This window comes from Ambystoma mexicanum, chromosome 5q, assembly GCF_040938575.1.
Source record: "Ambystoma mexicanum isolate Mex_15411 chromosome 5q, UKY_AmexF1_1, whole genome shotgun sequence".
Taxonomy (NCBI): Eukaryota; Metazoa; Chordata; class Amphibia; order Caudata; family Ambystomatidae; genus Ambystoma; species Ambystoma mexicanum.
In genome coordinates, this window is record NC_090933.1 from 119,195,209 (window position 1) to 119,214,151 (window position 18,943).

Sequence of the window (18,943 nt, forward strand, 5' to 3'; positions counted from 1 at the left end):
ACACTTTGCTTTTGCTGATTGGTTTCTTTTTCTTCTCATGATTGGCAGAACCTGGCAAGTCCATTTACTTTGGTCTATGACGCAGTACTTCAAAACTGGCATGACTTGAATATTATTCATAACCTCTCAAATGAATGCTTCTGATCCTTCTTTTCATTTGTTAGATGTTCCCATACTTTAAATGTGGGACCTTGTATCTGTTGTTTTTGATGCATCTCCTTATGCTTCAGAACACAGAAGGACACAAGAGAGCAGGCTCATCATAATTGCGATCTGGAATACCACTACACCCCCGGTGTGGAGATTTCATTGAACAGTGATATCATCAGGAGCCATGACCCATCTTGCGTGGATGCATGCCGGAGTACAGCTCTGACTCTAACTCACAACCCTGTTTATGTGACAATAGTCTTTGTGGTGCTTAAAACAAGGTATACACGAGGTGTTGCCAAAGATCCAATCTGTTCCTGGCACTGATCTCTAAACGGATTGCAAGATGTTCTACACTAAGTGGACCTTACCATGCAAACAGCTCGAGTTTATCGATAGCCTCTTGTAGCGGCATGAGGTGCTGTCCAAGAACATGTGTTCTTTTCCAAGCGTGAACTCACTTTGTTTTCGACAGAGACCCAAATAATGTTCCACCAATGCACATGCTTTGGTCTCATTTGCTCTCTCCTGCCAAGCCCCTGCTTTTCATTGGAATCCCCCTCCTAGCAAATCTTCATCCATCACATAGAAAATATTAATCTCCTCTGACTAAAATGGCATCCCCACCCAAAGACATTTGACTTCACCCTCGTCACCTACTTTGTTCAATGTGCTAACAATAATAGCATATACTTGACATGCATATGCACATGCTGTATGTTTTTCTTTTAGAGCCGGCACTGCATCTACCTCTATCAGTGCTAGACTTCATAACGCAAACCCTATAGGAGGAGGCATTGCACACTAAGTCATCGGGTTCTCGCTGCAAAGATCAAGCAGAAGGTAGAGGCTGAGGGGGACAATGACATGGGTCACCTCTATTGATGTTCACCAAAAGCAGGTTGCAGCCCGTGGCCCCATGGGGCCCGGCTAGTGGGCTTCATGCTGAGCCTCTGAGGGAACACCCAGAAAGAAAGACGCAGACACCAGTGTAATAAAAGGGTGTTATTAAAGTGTAGTGTAGTCTGTGTTTATGTATGGGTATGTTTTATTGTGAACTAGACCATCCATGAGTTTTGCTGAATTCTTTTTCTGAAAAAACCCATCAAACAGCCCATGGTGGTCTCAGTCATTCAGGCACTCCAGACATCCTGGAACCAGCCGTGTGGATGGGAACTAGAAACTTCCAGCCCTCTTCCTGGGCACACATACGTGACATGCATGCCCAAATAAGGAAAACCCAGGTTACTCGTCCTCGGTGAAGGCAAGGGACAAAATGGCCATGGGACAGAACAAAAGACTTTGTGGCTTGGCCATTTTTGGACCTGGGCACAGTCTTGATCCAAATGCGGTAAACGCGGTTAACTCAAGAAAAAGAAGTAACACATTATAAAAAGTAACTGCTGACACCAGCTTGTGCCAGGCACACTCGTACAATCACCAAAAAAATCCTTTGTGGGTATCTAGGGCCATAAAACGAAAACAAAAAGGGACCCCAGTGCACGGTACTGGAAGGTACATTGTGCACTGTTAAAAAGTTACCAAAAAAAGGTAACATAGTCAAAGACTAAGGGAAACATAGTTTCCCAGTTCTGGCAGTCTGAATGACGTGTCAGTTTCCCCATAAAAAGTGAGCAAAAGCCCAGGGGACTTCAGCTGAAGGCTGGGCTCCACTGGAAAAACAAAGTACACCCTTGCACAGACCAGGGCCGGGAAACAGGGGTTACACAGGGAACCCCAATGTATCTTTCTGTTTGGAACTAGTGGAAACAATTTAACAAACTAAAACATGTTCCATTAGAGACAGTGACATATTTCAGAATCAAAAACATTACACTTTTTGTACTATTTTGTAAGTGGATCTCAAAATATTACTGACATTTCAATTTCAATAACTTAACAAAAATCGTGAAAAATGTCTTTTCGAAAGACAGTCTTTTGAATAAATAGTCCACAATTAATCAATCTACATGCATATTATCAAACTAGTTCATATGACATAGAAACAAACTTAGAAAGAAATAATCAACCACGTTATACATGTACATCTGTGTGCACACACACACACACCATAAAAATCCTAAATACATTTATAAATCACAGGTAATAAAATATAGAACTATAGATCTAAATTCATACAAATTATGCATTGATACAAGTGTTGCATTATCAAATATATGCACATGTATACACTGAATTGCAATATCATAGAGATGAACTATGGAAATGTGATTGCACATTGGTTAGTGGCTGTTGATTGTTGAACATCTCTATACCGCTAACTGGGATTTGGCTGTGACGTTCTACATCATATTCCTCACACAACCTTCTTCAGATCCTTTTTAAGTTTCATTGGCGGATATTTTGCTCAAGATATCATAATCTAAAAAAACTGATTTAAAGAAAACACAGTAAGAAAAACCATAGATGACGAGTTGTTTCTTTAGGTACAGAAATGGTAGAAACAATATATCTTGTATCAAATTAAGTAATCTTTGCCAACCAAAATTCTACAGCTGAAACCAACGTACTCAACATAACGACTCTACAGTAAATTTAAACACTGCCCAATTTGAACAATATTGGGCTATACAGGCAACACAATGCTAACACACGGGGCTGGTGCACATATACCGTTCTATTTGTTCCACTTGCAATGTTTTAGGCATTATATATTTTTAAAAGGATACAACCCCTCAACATATGCTCTACTATGTTTTATTTGGTTGTCTCTACTTACTCTATAATCCATTCTGAAAAGTGTGGCTGTCAAAAATAATACTTCCGATCAAGGATGATTTATTGCACGCGGTCAGACAATGCCCATCAAAATGATGGGCCCACATGGAAAACCAGAGGAGATAGAAAAACAGTTCAAAACAGTTCAATGTTGTTACTTTGTATTTCAAGGAGTAGATCACCTTAAAGAACTACACATTAGTAACAGCATAAGGGTTAGAATACATGCATTACCTGTAATACATTCTCTGTATTTATCTTCCACGTGTTCATATTTGCATAATGTGAGATAAGAAGCCATACTACTAAATACTGTTCCTTGATGTGCTTTGTTAATCCCTATAAATTATAGATTGTTTTGTTTATAAGGAGCACATGATCAACCTACAAACTTAATAGCCATCCTCACATTCATAAACTGCCATATTAACAATCCCCCCTTCTCGCAGCACCTCAATTTGATGCATGGTGCAGACTTTCAGAATTCCAACAACTTTTTGTATCTATAATTGAAAAGCTAAGATGCTAACGATATGATCAAACTATTCACAAGCCCAGCATCTAAAACAATAGCTACAAATGTCGAATAGCAGTGTCATATTCAAAACCGATCAGCCCTTTACGTTTGGAATAATAGTCATCTTCACTTTGCCTGATGAGGAAGAGAAGGCCAGCGATCACTGCCACCAAACTCCTTCACCATTTGCATAGTTGAAAATGGGGAACGATATGCCAGTGTGAGATTCAATTTAGCATCCAGAAACTATCCATCTTTTTAGAAGAGACTAGCCATGCACTCCTTGGGGCCAGTTATGAAGTTACGGTGGTGAAATGTGCCCCATCGACTCTCTGCAAGTTTATAGGCAGAAAATGCAGACCATTGAACCCTGCTTCTTTTTCCTATAGACACATTCTCAGTACAAAAAACCCAAACCGAACCCATGTATTACAATTCCCAGGCCATTTGGAAAGGTTACTGGGAGCTCTGGGCCAATGTATTTCATTAAGCGAGGGCCCATAACGCCCAGTACAACTTGAGGTGAGGTCTATACAGCTATTAGTGCATCCCAAGTTCTTTAAAATATTTAAGATACATGCAGGGCCCATACTTCCTGGTTTGATCTTCGGGCTAGGTCTATAAAGCTTATTTAGGGATCCTGGTCTTTCCCTAGAAATCTGTCTACTTCTCCATATTCAATGGTTACAGTGCCCTGCTCATTTCGTGACACCCCACAAACACAGTCACATAAAAATAGTGCCCATGCTTCATCTTGATACCCAAACCTTAATCTTAGAAATATAGCACCCAGCATGCTTCTTGACACCCCAAATACACTACATAGATATAGTACCCAGCAAACTCCTTATCTCTAAGCACAGTCTCAGGTATATAGAGCTCAGCTCGCTTCTCCACTCTCGAACATGGTCCCTGGGTTGTAGCACCCAGCCCCCTTCTTGGCCCTTCACCAAAGCACACTCTAAAGGGCTAGATTTCACAGCTCTCTTTTTGAAATCCTTTGCACGGATCCAGTGTCCAGTTCACCTCCAGGAATACATACCCACCTCACAGCCTATTATCTACCAAAGATAGGACTGGCAAGCTCACATCAAGGGATATAGTACCCAACTCACTCCTTCTTAACTCCTAAATATATAGTTGCCAGCTCACTTACAGGGACATGGTGTCACCAGCTCATGTGTGGGGATAAAGCGCCCTGATGTTATGGGAAGCGACTGCTGCAAGGTGTCATGCAAAACACTGCCTGCAGGACCTCATCATATAAGACACCACTGCCTTGATGAGGGGAAAACACGTTTCCTCCCCCTACCTCCCTCTCTGAAAAACATATGCTTTTCACGCCTGCATGAGATTCTGCTGATGTCAAAACGAATATATTCCCCCCTTGAACCAGCTTGCATTTAGTACCTGCTAAAAGCTGGCAGATTCTATAGGAACTTCATACAACAAACAGCTATAGTACGACTCCCTTCCCATATAGCACTTGAATGTACACCTTTGTCTAGTAGTACCGACTAATCAAGTGGTACACTCTGTCATACTTGCACTTTTTCTGTGAATTCACACGCGATTTTGCACTTTGTATTATATATGGAGACAAGTTATGAAATGTATGTTTTTGATATATATGAATATTGATGTATATAATTACGACTACAATACAATTATTGATTGTTTTTATAATTCAACTATGTTTGAGATATTTGTGATGGGAAAATGTAAAAATTAAATTATGAATGTATATAACAGAGTTCGCCACTTGATTAGGCAGTATAATAGGAATTAATAGACAAATATGTACATTGAAGCGCTATCAGAAGGCAGTTATTTCATTGGCTATTGACCTGGGCATTGTGTGAACATGATTATTGTTTCTGATTTTTGTATGCTTAATTTTCAGAAGCAGATGTTCCAGCTTCCCCCGCATCAGAGAATTACAAAGCTCTGAAGGAGATGGTTTCCATTATTGAACCACTAGAAATCCTGGATCCGGAGGAAAGAGAGTACAGTATAACCTTTATTGCTATTGTGCAATTCATGGGGAATCTTATCGAAGAAACTTCTTACGAGGCTTTGTTTTAACTGGTTTGGCATAGCAAATATTGGTTTTATTCTAGAGCATCACAAGCCTCGGTGGTAATGCAAGAGTATTTGCTAGATTGTTGGTACACACTTTGCTTCATTAAACTATTATTCAAACCATCTAACAAACAATTAACTACAATCTTGTACCAAGAGTAATTAGAGATAAAAAATGAATATACATTCTTCCACAGATCAACGTAAGCTAAAAGAATACCTAACACTGCAGAAAGAGAGAGCAAGAGACACAAATATTAAAATAACTTTATACAAAAAGGTACAGAACCAAATACAATCAACAAGTAACTCCATTCTTCCACAGGATCAAAACTAAAATAACTAGCGCTGTACAACTTTATCATACAGATTGAGTTAAATAGTGCCAAGTTTAACTAATCACCCATCCTCAATTGTCAATCTATTTTAACACATCCATGCTTTATTCATCCAGATGTTGATATATATGTTGCATTGATGGTGAGCACAGCAAAGACATTAAACACAATTCACTGTGGCCTTACCTGCACTTGAGATAATGTGATCATTTTCCCTCCGAGATCTCTCTCCCGCCGCCCTGTGTCTAAAGTGGGGCAATCTTGAATAAGTTCAAGATGGCCAGCACTTGGTTCCGAGTATCAACCTCGACTCTAATAATTCTAAGACGCAAATGATAGATCTTTTTTGGTGTGTAATAAAAACCCCAAAAGATTTACATTTGAACAATTAATCGGCACTTGTCTGGAAATAATATACTGTACTTGGACATTACCTAGAGCTAATGGCATAAAAAGCTGCTTTACGGCAAGGACATTCTCCCAGTCAGCAATGTCCTGTGGGGTCAGGTATTCGAAATTTAAAAAGTGTGTAGATATGTGAAGATTTAAGCACACCAGTTTCCTCCAATAATAAATGAGTTACTCCAATTTGAGAGGAGGATATCAAAGCAAAAGCAGAAGAGCAGTCATCATCAAAAATACTTAATTTCAGGTATGCATTCCAAAAAGCACATAGACTAGGACACATTGGGCCTCATTCTGAGTGTGTTGGTATCCCGGCAGTCGAGTCGCCAGCATACCGGCAAATTGAGATATTGTTTCCAGCACCTGGTCCAACCGGCATTGCTGACAGATTATGGGTGCCAGAGTGACAGTGTGAATCCCCATTCATGGAGTCCCATATAACTCCATGAGGGATTTGCTGTCATTACCGGTGCCGATAATGATCGCATTGTCTGCCGGTAGGGCGCCTGGCTTACCTCCAGCTTTAAGCTGGAGCTAACCCAGGTGCCCCACCAGCAAACTCAGAGTCGGCCGGTCTGGTAAAGTGCTGGTATCCATGAATACAGGCACTTTTATACCGGTCTTGAAAATACACTTAAGTGCATTGCAAAATATAATTAACAGCAGTTGCATCATACAGATTAATTTCCCTTCCCACATCCTAAAGGTTCTAGCTATACATAATGTGATAATTCTAAAGTGCATCAGTTTGTAATACAATACAATAAGCTGAAGACAACCGAATCATGACTGGGCTAAGCACCAAACAATTATAAGCATCCATGGCCACTGTATTAATATTTTATTTTTATTTTTTTATTGTGATATAGTCAAAGTATATTACAATTACAAATTACATTTTGTATCTGAATTATGATATAAAAACAGTACCATGTATATAAAAAAAAGAAACACAATAAAGTACAAACCAAGGGAGTTCAAGGAATGGCTCCTCCCTAATACCTAGGTCAATCCACCCTTCACTCCCCATCCTATTCTCTCCCCACTCAAATCTGTCTACCACTCTGCTATTCGCTCCCTCGGCCTCCTCTCACCTCTTGACTCTATCTCTTTCTCTCTCACTTCACTTGTTTGGCTCCCTTTCCATTCCCTGCTCAAATTCAACTTCCTCTGCCTAGTCTTCAAATCCCTCTACAGTCTTGCCCCCCCCACCTATCCTCCCTCCTTACTTTCCACACTCCTTCTCGTTCTCTCCGATCTGCTGATCTCTTCCTTCTCTCTCCTCTTCCTCCCCCCTGCGCCTCTTCCCGCTTCCGCTCCTTCCAATTGCTCGCTCCCTTCCATTGGAACCGCCTCGCCTCTCTATCCACTCCATTCCCTCCTACCCTATTGTCCATAGTTCTCTAAAATCTTATCTCTTCCATTCACCTCCCTAACCCTTCTTCTCTACTCCCTCCTACCCTTCTTCCAGCATCTCTAATTCTTATCTCGTCCATTCTTCTCCCTTTCACTGCCTCGTTCCTCTTTACTTCTGCTTTTACCACTTCTCATTCCTCTTTTTCCCTCTCATGCCTTATTCCTTCTTCTCTCTCACCAATACTCATCTATAATGTAAATTGTTTCTTGTACTGTTTTCTGGTTTGATTCAATTTGTTACCTAATGCTTGATGTTTCTAATGTTTGATGTATCTTGTTTTGTTCCTCTTGTAAAGCGTTTTGGATTAAATAAACGCTATTATAAATTCAATAAAATACAAATAAAAATACCAATCTGAGAGTGGGTGATCTGATCCCCACTGTTTCATCCCCTGCTTAGTTGTAGATCCATCACTGAAAATGTCCTGCCCTATCCTGTTGTTAAATCAGCACTCCCTTGTTTCTCTACTTTCCTAACCATGTTCTCCCCCTCCCCATGATTGTAAAGTGCTCTATACTTCCCGGAGCTATGTCCATGCTCAATAAATACCCTAATAGTAATAACAATTATAATAATATTTAGCAACCGGGGGTGGAGGGGAGCAGCCAATCAGATGACTAGGAATGTGGGCTTGAACCACCGGTACAAGCCTGCGCCCCAGGCTGCCTGCCAGCCAGCTTGCGCTGCCACCATGTTCCCCCTACCCTCCGTTACTCTTTCGTTTCCCCCCACCCCCCTACTTACCTTTTTTTTGGCGGCGGCGGATGCCGCATGTGCTCCTTCCCTTTGCCTCCCACTGGCGCCCATGGAAAGGGAAGAGGCGCTCTATATCGAGCCCCACCTACCCTTTCCATGGCAGCCATCTTGGAAAATAATGTTCCTTCCTACAACAGTACACAGCATGCGTCCCTTTGTAGGAAGTAAAATCCTTTTTTTTAGCACCCGGGGTTACCTGTTTGCCAACACGGGTACTAATATCCTTCATCCCCATTCTAGTCCCTAGAATGGGGGATAACGGCCCGGATCTGACAGCTAACTTGGTCTCTGGGTCGTTATACCCTGTTTCAGCCCCTGGAATGGGGGATACATGCCATATTATTATAAAAATAATAATAATGATTACAAGACTGACAATGAATCAGAAAGGTTTATATAAAGTTCATAATAATTTCTTCCCTTTATAAAAATCTTTATATTAAAAAAAAACATTTGAGAGCTCAAGAAATTGATTTACAATTAATGGTCAATGAAAAGTAGGTGCTGGAATACTGTTTAAATATAATAAAATTCATTAAAATAGGGACTATAAGCAGATGACAGGTATCTCTATAAAATGGGCAATAGAAAAGTGTATGTAGCCCATCCTTTAGCCTATTCAGGCATAAAGGGCAGGTTTTAATTTATTTGTATACCTTCTTTGGACCACCTACACATGATTTGAGTAGTTGGTAAGCAGCCAAACCTTAACTTAGTGATTAAATTAATAGCGTTCACAAACAGTGAGTGTAATAAATATGATTGCTGACAATCTTCAAATATCCTCTAATGCCTTATTATGGACTGTATTAGATTCAGTCATCTCTCTGTGTGTATTGAACTGCAGAACCGAAGACTTCATTAAGGTTGCTACCAATGTTTTAATTGTAGGTTGTGGGTCTGGACAACTGTCAGTCGGAAACACAGTTTCTAAATTTGCAGGTACATTTTTGTACTATGGTATAGTCTTTCAAATGGCTGTGATGAATCCAATGAAGCCATCATGGGTTCCCCGGCGGTGACCTCCTCCTATGTGGCCAGAGGACAGCAGCTGCTATCTGATTCTGACCCTGGGGTGGCTGCCAGAGTCAGGATCACATGGGAGGAGACAACTACCAGGGAGATATCATGGCTTCATTGGATCAGACATGGTATAACCCATTTACCCATGCAGAAGACCTCATGTTACCCAGTACCCTAATGGCGTATTGCCTTTAGATATCTTTTCCCAACATCCTTCAATCCAATCTTCCAAGTATGGCCATAAAGCACAGATGCCATATTCCCTTTTTGTGGCACTGACAAAGGAGGCCTGCCGTGGATACGCCGGTAACAGCAAGAGGAACCCTAGGCATTCGGCAGCCAGGTGAAGCAGCGTGATCCTTACCGGGAGCCGAGGAGAAACCAGCGTGCAGGAGCAGAACTGCGGAAGAGGCTAGAGAGACATCTAATACATCCCAAGTGGGAAGAAAGTGGCAGAGGAACGCTGCATAAGTGCAAGCAGGATCAAAGACACCGCACAAAGTCAGCGAGTCTGCCAGAGAAGAGTGGGGACCCCGGGGCATTTCGGCAACTGAGCCAAAGAGTATTTTGAACATTGTAAAGTTACAGAAAGAGACATACACAGAGCAATTGTTTGTGAAGCAATAGGGCAAAGTGCCAAGTTGAATCCTAATTAGAGATGAATGGAAAAGTGGTGAAAGCATATTTGGGACAATTAGCTATGCCAAGCTAGAACAGGTATATGTGTAAGACTGTCAGGGTCCGGCTTGACTGAATTCCACAGGAGCTGATGCTGGCCCCACAGACCCTCACCAGAAGTTCACCTCTCAACCCTTAAATATAAGCTGAGCTGAAAACCCCAAGAAAGGGAAAGGGGAATTTGGAGAAAATAACAACGAAGACACTGCAGCCCTGCAACCGTCTGGTAGGCTCTGGTATCTGTGGTAAACAAATACACCTGATTGCTTATATGATAAGAAAAACTTCTTTTCTAAAATTATTCTAAATAAACTCTAAACTCTTTACCTCTTAAACCTCAGTAAAAGACTTAGAGGCTAGTAATCTGTGTGGAATATCTTGTAAATATATCTTGTGTTGTGCATATAGTTCAAGCCACTCAAGTCTCTTTAGAATCCTAAAGTGATGGCCTTTGCAAACACCTTTTCAGAACTAGATATTCTTCTTGCTTCAAAGTTCTTTTAACCTTATGTAGTTTTCAATGCTTTCATAAATTGCAGTCTTTCTCTGAAGTATTGAATTCCATTTGCATAAATTACATTAAATAATATTCTTTAACTTCCTGGAATACTGCTTTCCTTCTGCGTGTGAATTGTTTCCTTATTTACACAAAGAACGTATAGTTTCTTCCTTAATAAGCGTGTGTGATAAACACGTGAAATCAGAAGACGTGAAGAATTGTCCTCGCGTTTAAAATACACACGCGATTCTTTACAAAACCTGCGCGCGTGAAAAAATACGTAAACGCGATAAAAAATAACACGCGCTGGTTAAAATGGACTCGCGCTCTATCGCTACCGAACTCACGTGGAGAAACGAAACGTATTTCACGTAAAACAGTTCATGCGTTTAAAACAACTCACGCTTCATCAAAATGGACTCGCGCTCTATAGCAAACCAACACGCGCTTTCTCATGAGACATCTTTCACGTAAAAAAAATGTACACGCGCTAAAATTCACTCGCGCAATTCTTTTGGGCACGCGCTCTATCGCAAAACAACACGCGCTTTCTCATGAAACGTCTTTCACGTTAAAAATGTACACGCGCTAAAATTCGCTCGCTCAATTCATTTGGGCACGCGCTCTATCGCTCTGAATACCCGCGCGCTTTCAAAAACACGTAAACGACGACTTGCGAGCTCGCGCACACATTAAACAGTCTTGAAGAACATTACACGCAGTTAATTAACTTTAAACTCCTACGCACTATCTTCAAGCTTGTTTTCCTTATAATAACTTTAACTGTAAATGTCTCTTTTCTCAAATGAATTTGAAACTTGTTAACTCTTTAAGTTTTCTTATAAAAGAAAATGAAAGTTCACTGTGACAATCTTAAAATCTTTAAAAGAACGATCCCACCTGATGACTTCTTGTTCAAACTGGATCAGCAAACGATATTCTTACTTCTTTGGTAGATTTTCTGAGCTCTGAAAAGGCCTTACTTAAGGAGCTTAACTAATGTACAACCAGCCACTGAATTTCTCTGGATGAAAGGCAGTTTAGAATCTTGCTCACCTCCCAAGAATCAAACCCATTGTCCTCTCCACCAATCAAGCAAACCAAACATATCATTGTTCCTTTAACCAATCAGATTAAGTTTCTTTCGCTCCATCTTGACTTGGGCAAGCACAATGTTAATTCTATGTACAAACTCTTCCTGTTACTAACCCAGCCAGTTCTGAAAGCACAACTAACCCAGCCAGCTCTGAAGGCACAATGTTAATCTTGTTACTCTTCCTGTTACTAACCCAGCCAGTCCTGACAGTACCCCCCTCTTCAAAGCCCTGTCCCAGGGCCTGGCTTAGCAGGGAACCTTTTGTGAAACTGTTTTATCAATTGAGGGGCATGTACATCTACTTGATCCTCCCAAGATCTTTCCTCAGGACCGTATCCCTTCCAGTCAATAAGATACTGCAAGGTACCTCTAACAATCCTGGAATCTAAGATTTTCTTAACTTCAAACTCTTCGTCATTTTCCTCTGTGTAAACTGCTGGTGGTGGTTTTCCCAATCTAGTTCCTGACACACAAGGTTTCACTAAGCTGACATGAAATGTAGGGTGACTTTTAATACTTGCGGGTAATTTCAGTTTGATTGCTACGGGATTTATTATTCTTTCTATTTCAAATGGACCAATAAATCTCGGACTAAATTTAGTTCTTCCCTTTAAACGTAGGTTTTTTGTGGACTGCCAAACTTTTTGACCCACCTTATAATGTGGTGCTTTACGACGTTTCTTAAATGTCTTAAATCTTAGCTTACTTTTTTCCAAAGTTTCTTTAGCTTTCACTAAACCATCTCTAATACAAGTCAATCGCTGCTCAACCTCTGGATTGGAATACTCAGATGGCAACACTTCTTTCAAAAATCATGGGTGGAAACCATAATTGCTAAAAAATGGAGAATACTTAGTAGAATCCTTGACAGAATTGTTATAACTAAACTCTTCTAGCCAAAGAAGATCTACCCAACTTCCTCTTTCTTGCCAAAAAGCTCTAATATATTTTTCCAACTCCTGATTTACTCGCTCTGTTTGGCCGTTGGTCTGTGGATGATAACCCGAAGAAAGCTTTACCTCAATTCCCAACTCTGTACAGAAAGCTCGCCAAAACTTAGAAATGAACTGAGACCCTCGATCTGATACAATTTGTGTTGGTAGACCATGTAATCGTACCACTTCTTGCAAAAAACTTTTTGCCAGATTCCTTGCAGAAGCCTCTCCTTTCATGGGAATGAAATGCCCAGCTTTAGTTAGTAAATCCACAACTACTAATACTGTAGTGTAACTTTGATCTTTAGGAAGATCTACAATATAATCCAGAGAGATTGTAAACCAAGGACTAGGGGGTACTGGTAACGGATTTAATAACCCAGATGGTTTTCCTCCTCCTGACTTTACTCGAGCACAGACTTCACATGTTTTCACATAGTCTTCAATATCCTTTTTCATTTCTTTCCACCAAAACTTTCTTTCAACCAGTTCAATAGTCTTACGAATTCCAGGGTGACCCACCAACTTGGATTCATGACATTCTTGCATAATTTCCTTTTGCAGTTCCTTGCTTCGAAGGTAAATTTTAGAATGGACACATGGAAATCCTTCAATTAAATGTCTTCCAGAATCCTCCGCTAACCAAGATTGAATTTCATCTTCTGGTAATTCCTTTTGAATCTTTTTAAGAAGCTGATTCTCTTCCTTTGTAGTACTTAGAATACATTTTTCTTCTGCAATCACTGGTTCTGGTAATAATTGATTTTCAACCTCTCCCGAAGATCCTTGTCGCGATAAAGCATCCGCTTTACCGTTTAACCGCCCAGGCTTGAATGTTATCACAAAATCGCATTCTGAAAAGAAAAGTGACCACCTAAGTTGTCGAGGTGATAGTGTTTGAGCAGATTTCAAAAACAGAAGATTTCTATGATCGGTTAAAACGGTTACTGTGAATCTTGCTCCTAACAGATAATGCCTCCATTCCTGAAATGCCCTCTTGATTGCCAGGAGTTCTCTGTCAGTAATTGTGTAGTTCACTTCTGCTGGAAGCAATTTCTTAGATAGATAGGCCACAGGATGCAACTGTCCAGTTTCAGGATGCCGTTGAGAAGCACTGCTCCAATTGCAACATTAGAAGCATCTGCCTCCACAAAAAATGGTTGTGAAGGATCTGGGTGTAATAAGATCGGTCCAGATGTAAAACAGTTCTTCAATGTTTTGAAAGCTTGATCCGCTTCATCTTTCCACTCAAATTTCATTCCTTTCTTCAATAATTTGGTGATAGGAGCAACAGTTTGAGAGAAATTTTTAATTAATCTCCTGTAAAAGTTTGCAAAGCCCAGGAAGCTTTGGATATCTTTAACACAAGTTGGAGTTGGCCACTGTTCAACTGCCTTAATTTTCTTCATATCCATTTCTAAACCTTTGGGAGAAATCATAAAACCTAAAAATTCCACTTCCATGGTATGAAATTGGCTCTTTTCTAACTTAGCAAATAGTTTATTCTCCCTTAGTCGCTGTAACACTTTCTTTACATGTTCTTCATGTTGCAGTAGATCCTTAGAATAAATGAGAATGTCATCTATGTATACTACTACAAAGATGTCAATAAAATCTCTTAATACCTCATTTATAAAAAATTGAAAGGCTGCGGGAGCGTTACACAATCCGAATGGCATTACTTGATATTCGAAAAGACCAAATTTTGTTCTAAATGCCGTTTTCCATTCATCACCTTGACGTACTCGCTCCAAATGATATGCACCACGAAGATCTAGTTTGGTAAATACTGAGGCTCCTTGAATCTGGTCTAACATTACTGATATTAAGGGCAGAGGATATCTGTTTTTAATTGTTATCTTATTTAATGCCCTATAATCTATGCATGTTCGTAAAGTGCCTTCCTTTTTGGGAACAAAAAATAGTGGAGAAGCTGCTGGCGATTGAGAGTGCCTGATGAACCCCTTATTCAAATTTTCTTGGCTGTAATCTTTCAAATGTTGATTCTCTTTTTCTGTTAAGGCATAGATGCGACTGCAAGGAATGTGGGCCCCTGGTTCTAAATCAATTTTACAGTCATACTCTCTATGAGGAGGTAATTCATTAGCTTCCTTTTCACTAAACACATCATTGAAATCATGGTACACTTTGGTAATTCTCCCATTACAGCCCCTATAGAATGTACTATAGTTCCCAAATTCACCAAACCTTCCACTACTTCTGAACAATTACCACTAGAAACATTTTCCTGAACTACTTCTTTACAACAATTTGTAACACAAAAAGCAGAATCCAATTTCACCACTCTTCTTCCCCAATCAATCTGAGGGTTATGATACGTCAGCCAAGGCATTCCCAAAATTATTTTCAACTGTGGAGTGTCAATTAATTCAAACACAATTTCCTCCCAGTGTCCTCCAATTTCCATTTCCAATGGGATTGTTTCGTGTGTAATTAAACCTGATGTCAGTTGAGACCCATCCACCGCTCTCACATGCTCTGGTATATTTTTTACAACGTAAGGCACATTCATATCTTTAACCACATTCCAATCCATGAAGTTACCAGTGGCTCCTGAATCTATTACTACTGGACCACTTCCCTTTAATTCCTCTTTAATATACAAGGATACATTCAATGTAATATGTGGTACCGCTGCTTGGATTGTATTTGCCACTTGCTGATTTCTGGAGCTGTTAGTAGATGCAGAAGTTTTTGGACACCAAGGGCAATTTCCAACAAAGTGTCCTGATTTCCCACAATATAAACATAAATTATTCTGTCTTCGCCTATCCTTCTCCTCCTTAGTTAAAGGACCTCTCACTTTATTTAATCTCTCTGCATTCCCAGTTCTCAATTCTTTATTTACAAATTCTAATCTTCCTTTATCAACTCTAGGGAAAACTCTGGGTTGCTCAACTCCTCCTCTTCTACGCTCAGCCTTGCGTTCCCCTAATCTATAGCCAATTTGTATGACAAAATTAATTAAATCCTCACATGAAGTGGGTCTATTAACAATTGTAGATAAGGCATCTTTCAATTCCTCCTTCAAGCCTCTATAGAATAAAGAGGATTGCTTCCCTTCTGGCCAATTGCTCTCTAATACTAAAGATCTGAACTGTGTGATGTAAGACACTAAGGGGCCGATTCATGGAACAAACGTGCGCCGAAAATCTTCGCGCAAGTAGGCGCAAGCAGGCGCAAGCGTAAAAAAACAGGCGCACGCGCACGCGTGCGATTCATGGAAGTCCCTGCGCGTGTTCACCTCGGGATGTGCGCCAAACCCGTGCATGGCGCACAAGTCACTGCAAAATCCCGAAAGGCGTGCGCGACGCGCACAGTGAAAGCGCACAACCTCGGCGCATACACCAGAAAGTGGGCGGGACACGGGGCGTAACGCGCGGAATGGGGAACAACGCGCGAAAATAAGGGCGTAACTGGGGATGTACTGCAGGGAAGCAGGCGGAACGCCCACACGCACTCGAACCACACGTATTCATGGAATCGAATAGGGCAAAGCCACGCACAGCCAAAGACACACACAAGCTGAAACACGTCCGCCACACGAAGGCAGGCGGTAGAGTCCCAGCGCATCACAAAAGTGGCAACATACAGCAATTGGGCCTGTGCGAGCGGGGCACGTGTATTGCGGGGGTGCGCGGGAAGCAACACACGCGATCGAGCGGGGTACGTGTATTTCGGGGGTGCGCGGGAAGTTACACACGCGATTGAGCGTGGTACGTGTATTTCGGGGGTGCGCGGGAAGTTACACACGCGATTGAGCGGGGTATGTGTATTTCGGGGGTGCGGGGGAAGTTACACACGCGATTGAGCGGGGTACGTGTATTTCGGGGGTGCGCGGGAAGTTACACATGCGATTGAGCGGGGTACGTGTATTTCGGGGGTGCGCGGGAAGTTACACACGCGATCACATCAGGGTACGTGTATTTCGGGGGTGCACGGGAAGTTACACACGCGATTGAGCGGGGTACGTGTATTTCGGGGGTGCGCGGGAAGTTACACACGCGATTGAGCGGGGTACGTGTATTTCGGGGGTGCGCGGGAAGTTACACACGCGATTGAGCGGGGTACGTGTATTTCGGGGGTGCGCGGGAAGTTACACACGCGATCACATCAGGGTACGTGTATTTCGGGGGTGTGCGGGTAGTTACACACGCGATCTCATCAGGGTACGTGTATTTCGGGGGTTTGCTGGAAGTTACACACGCGATCTCATCAGGGTACGTGTATTTCAGGGTGCGGGGGAAGTATCCCACGCAACATCAGCAGGGTACGTGTATTCCAGGGGTGCGCGGGAAGTTCCACACGCAATTACATCAGGGTACGTGTATTACAGGGGTGCGCGGGAAGTGCCACACGCAATCTCATCAGGGTACGTGTATTACAGGGGTGCGCGGGGAGCAGCACACGTGAATTGCACGTGTGGGTCCTCCCAGGTGTTCCCTCTACACCCTCCACGGCCCCTGCAGGTGGCTCACACCACAGGGGCCTACCCTGCACATGTCCTGCAGGCACCCCAACCACCATGGCCATGCCCCCCAGCCAACCCACATGTCAACTTGCACTACTGCCCACCAACGCATGTCCCCCTGCACCCCCAGCCACCAGGGGAACCCTCCACCAGGCCCCCACCCATGTCTCCCACCACCCCCACCCCCCAGCACTGTGGGGCACCTGCCAGCAGGCGCCCACCCATGTCCAACTCATGTTCCCCACCACCCCCACCCCCCAGCCACCAGGGGCAGCCTCCACCAGGCCCCCACCCATGTCTCCCAGCACCCCCACCCCCCAGCAGTCCAGGGGCACCCACCACCAGGCCCCCACCCATGTCTCCCAGCACCCCCACCCCCCAGCCACCAGGGGCACCCACCACCAGGCCCCCACCCATGTCCCCCAGCACCCCCACCCCCCAGCCACCAGGGGCAGCCTCCACCAGGCCCCCACCCATGTCTCCCAGCACCCCCACCCCCCAGCAGTGCAAGGGCACCCACCACCAGGCCCCCACCCATGTCTCCCAGCACCCCCACCCCCCAGCCACCAGGGGCACCCACCACCAGGCCCCCACCCATGTCTCCCAGCACCCCCACCCCCCAGCCACCAGGGGCAGCCTCCACCAGGCCCCCACCCATGTCTCCCAGCACCCCCACCCCCCAGCAGTGCAGGGGCACCCGCCACCAGGCCCCCACCCATGTCTCCCAGCACCCCCACCCCCCAGCCACCAGGGGCACCCACCACCAGGCCCCCACCCATGTCTCCCAGCACCCCCACCCCCCAGCCACCAGGGGCAGCCTCCACCAGGCCCCCACCCATGTCTCCCACCACCCCCACCCCCAGCCACCAGGGGCAGCCTCCACCAGGCCCCCACCCATGTCTCCCACCACCCCCCCCCACCCAGCAGTGCAGGGGCAGCCTCCAGCAGGCCCCCACCCATGTCTCCCACCACCCCCAGCCACCAGGGGCAGCCTCCACCAGGCCCCCACCCATGTCTCCCATGTCTCCCAGCGCCCCCACCCCCCAGCAGTGCAGGGGCACCCACCACCAGGCCCCCACCCATGTCTCCCAGCACCCCCACCCCCCAGCCACCAGGGCACCCACCACCAGGCCCCCACCCATGTCTCCCAGCACCCCCACCCCCCAGCCACCAGGGGCAGCCTCCACCAGGCCCCCACCCATGTCTCCCACCACCCCCACCCCCCAGCCACCAGGGGCAGCCTCCAGCAGGCCCCCACCCATGTCTCCCACCCCCCCCACCCCCCAGCCACCAGGGGCAGCCTCCACCAGGCCCCCACCCATGTCTCCCAGCACCCCCACCCCCCAGCAGTGCAGGGGCAGCCTCCACCAGGCCCCCACCCATGTCTCCCACCACCCCACCCCCCCAGCACTGTGGGGCACCTGCCAGCAGGCCCCCACCCATGTCCAACTCATGTTCCCCACCACCCCCACCCCCCAGCAGTGCAGGGGCAGCCTCCAGCAGGCCCCCACCCATGTCTCCCACCACCCCACCCCCCAGCCACCAGGGGCAGCCTCCACCAGGCCCCCACCCATGTCTCCCACCACCCCCACCCCCTAGCCACCAGGGGCAGCCTCCAGCAGGCCCCCACCCATGTCTCCCACCACCCCCACCCCCCAGCCACCAGGGGCAGCCTCCACCAGGCCCCCACCCATGTCTCCCACCACCCCCACACTCCAGCCACCAGGGGGACCCACCACCAGGCCCCCACCCATGTCTCCCAGCACCCCCACCCCCCAGCCACCAGGGGCAGCCTCCACCAGGCCCCCACCCATGT

The 18,943-nt window shown here is 44.6% G+C and overlaps 1 protein-coding gene across 1 annotated transcript in view; it reads left to right on the forward strand.

Annotated features, from left to right (window-relative positions):
• LOC138497284 (uncharacterized) overlaps positions 1–18,943 on the forward strand; it is a 901,742-nt gene that overhangs the window by 292,128 nt on the left and 590,671 nt on the right. The window contains exon 8 of the mRNA XM_069620635.1: positions 5,310–5,412. Coding sequence (XP_069476736.1) covers positions 5,310–5,412 — 103 coding nt within the window. The remainder of the gene's footprint in view (positions 1–5,309; positions 5,413–18,943) is intronic.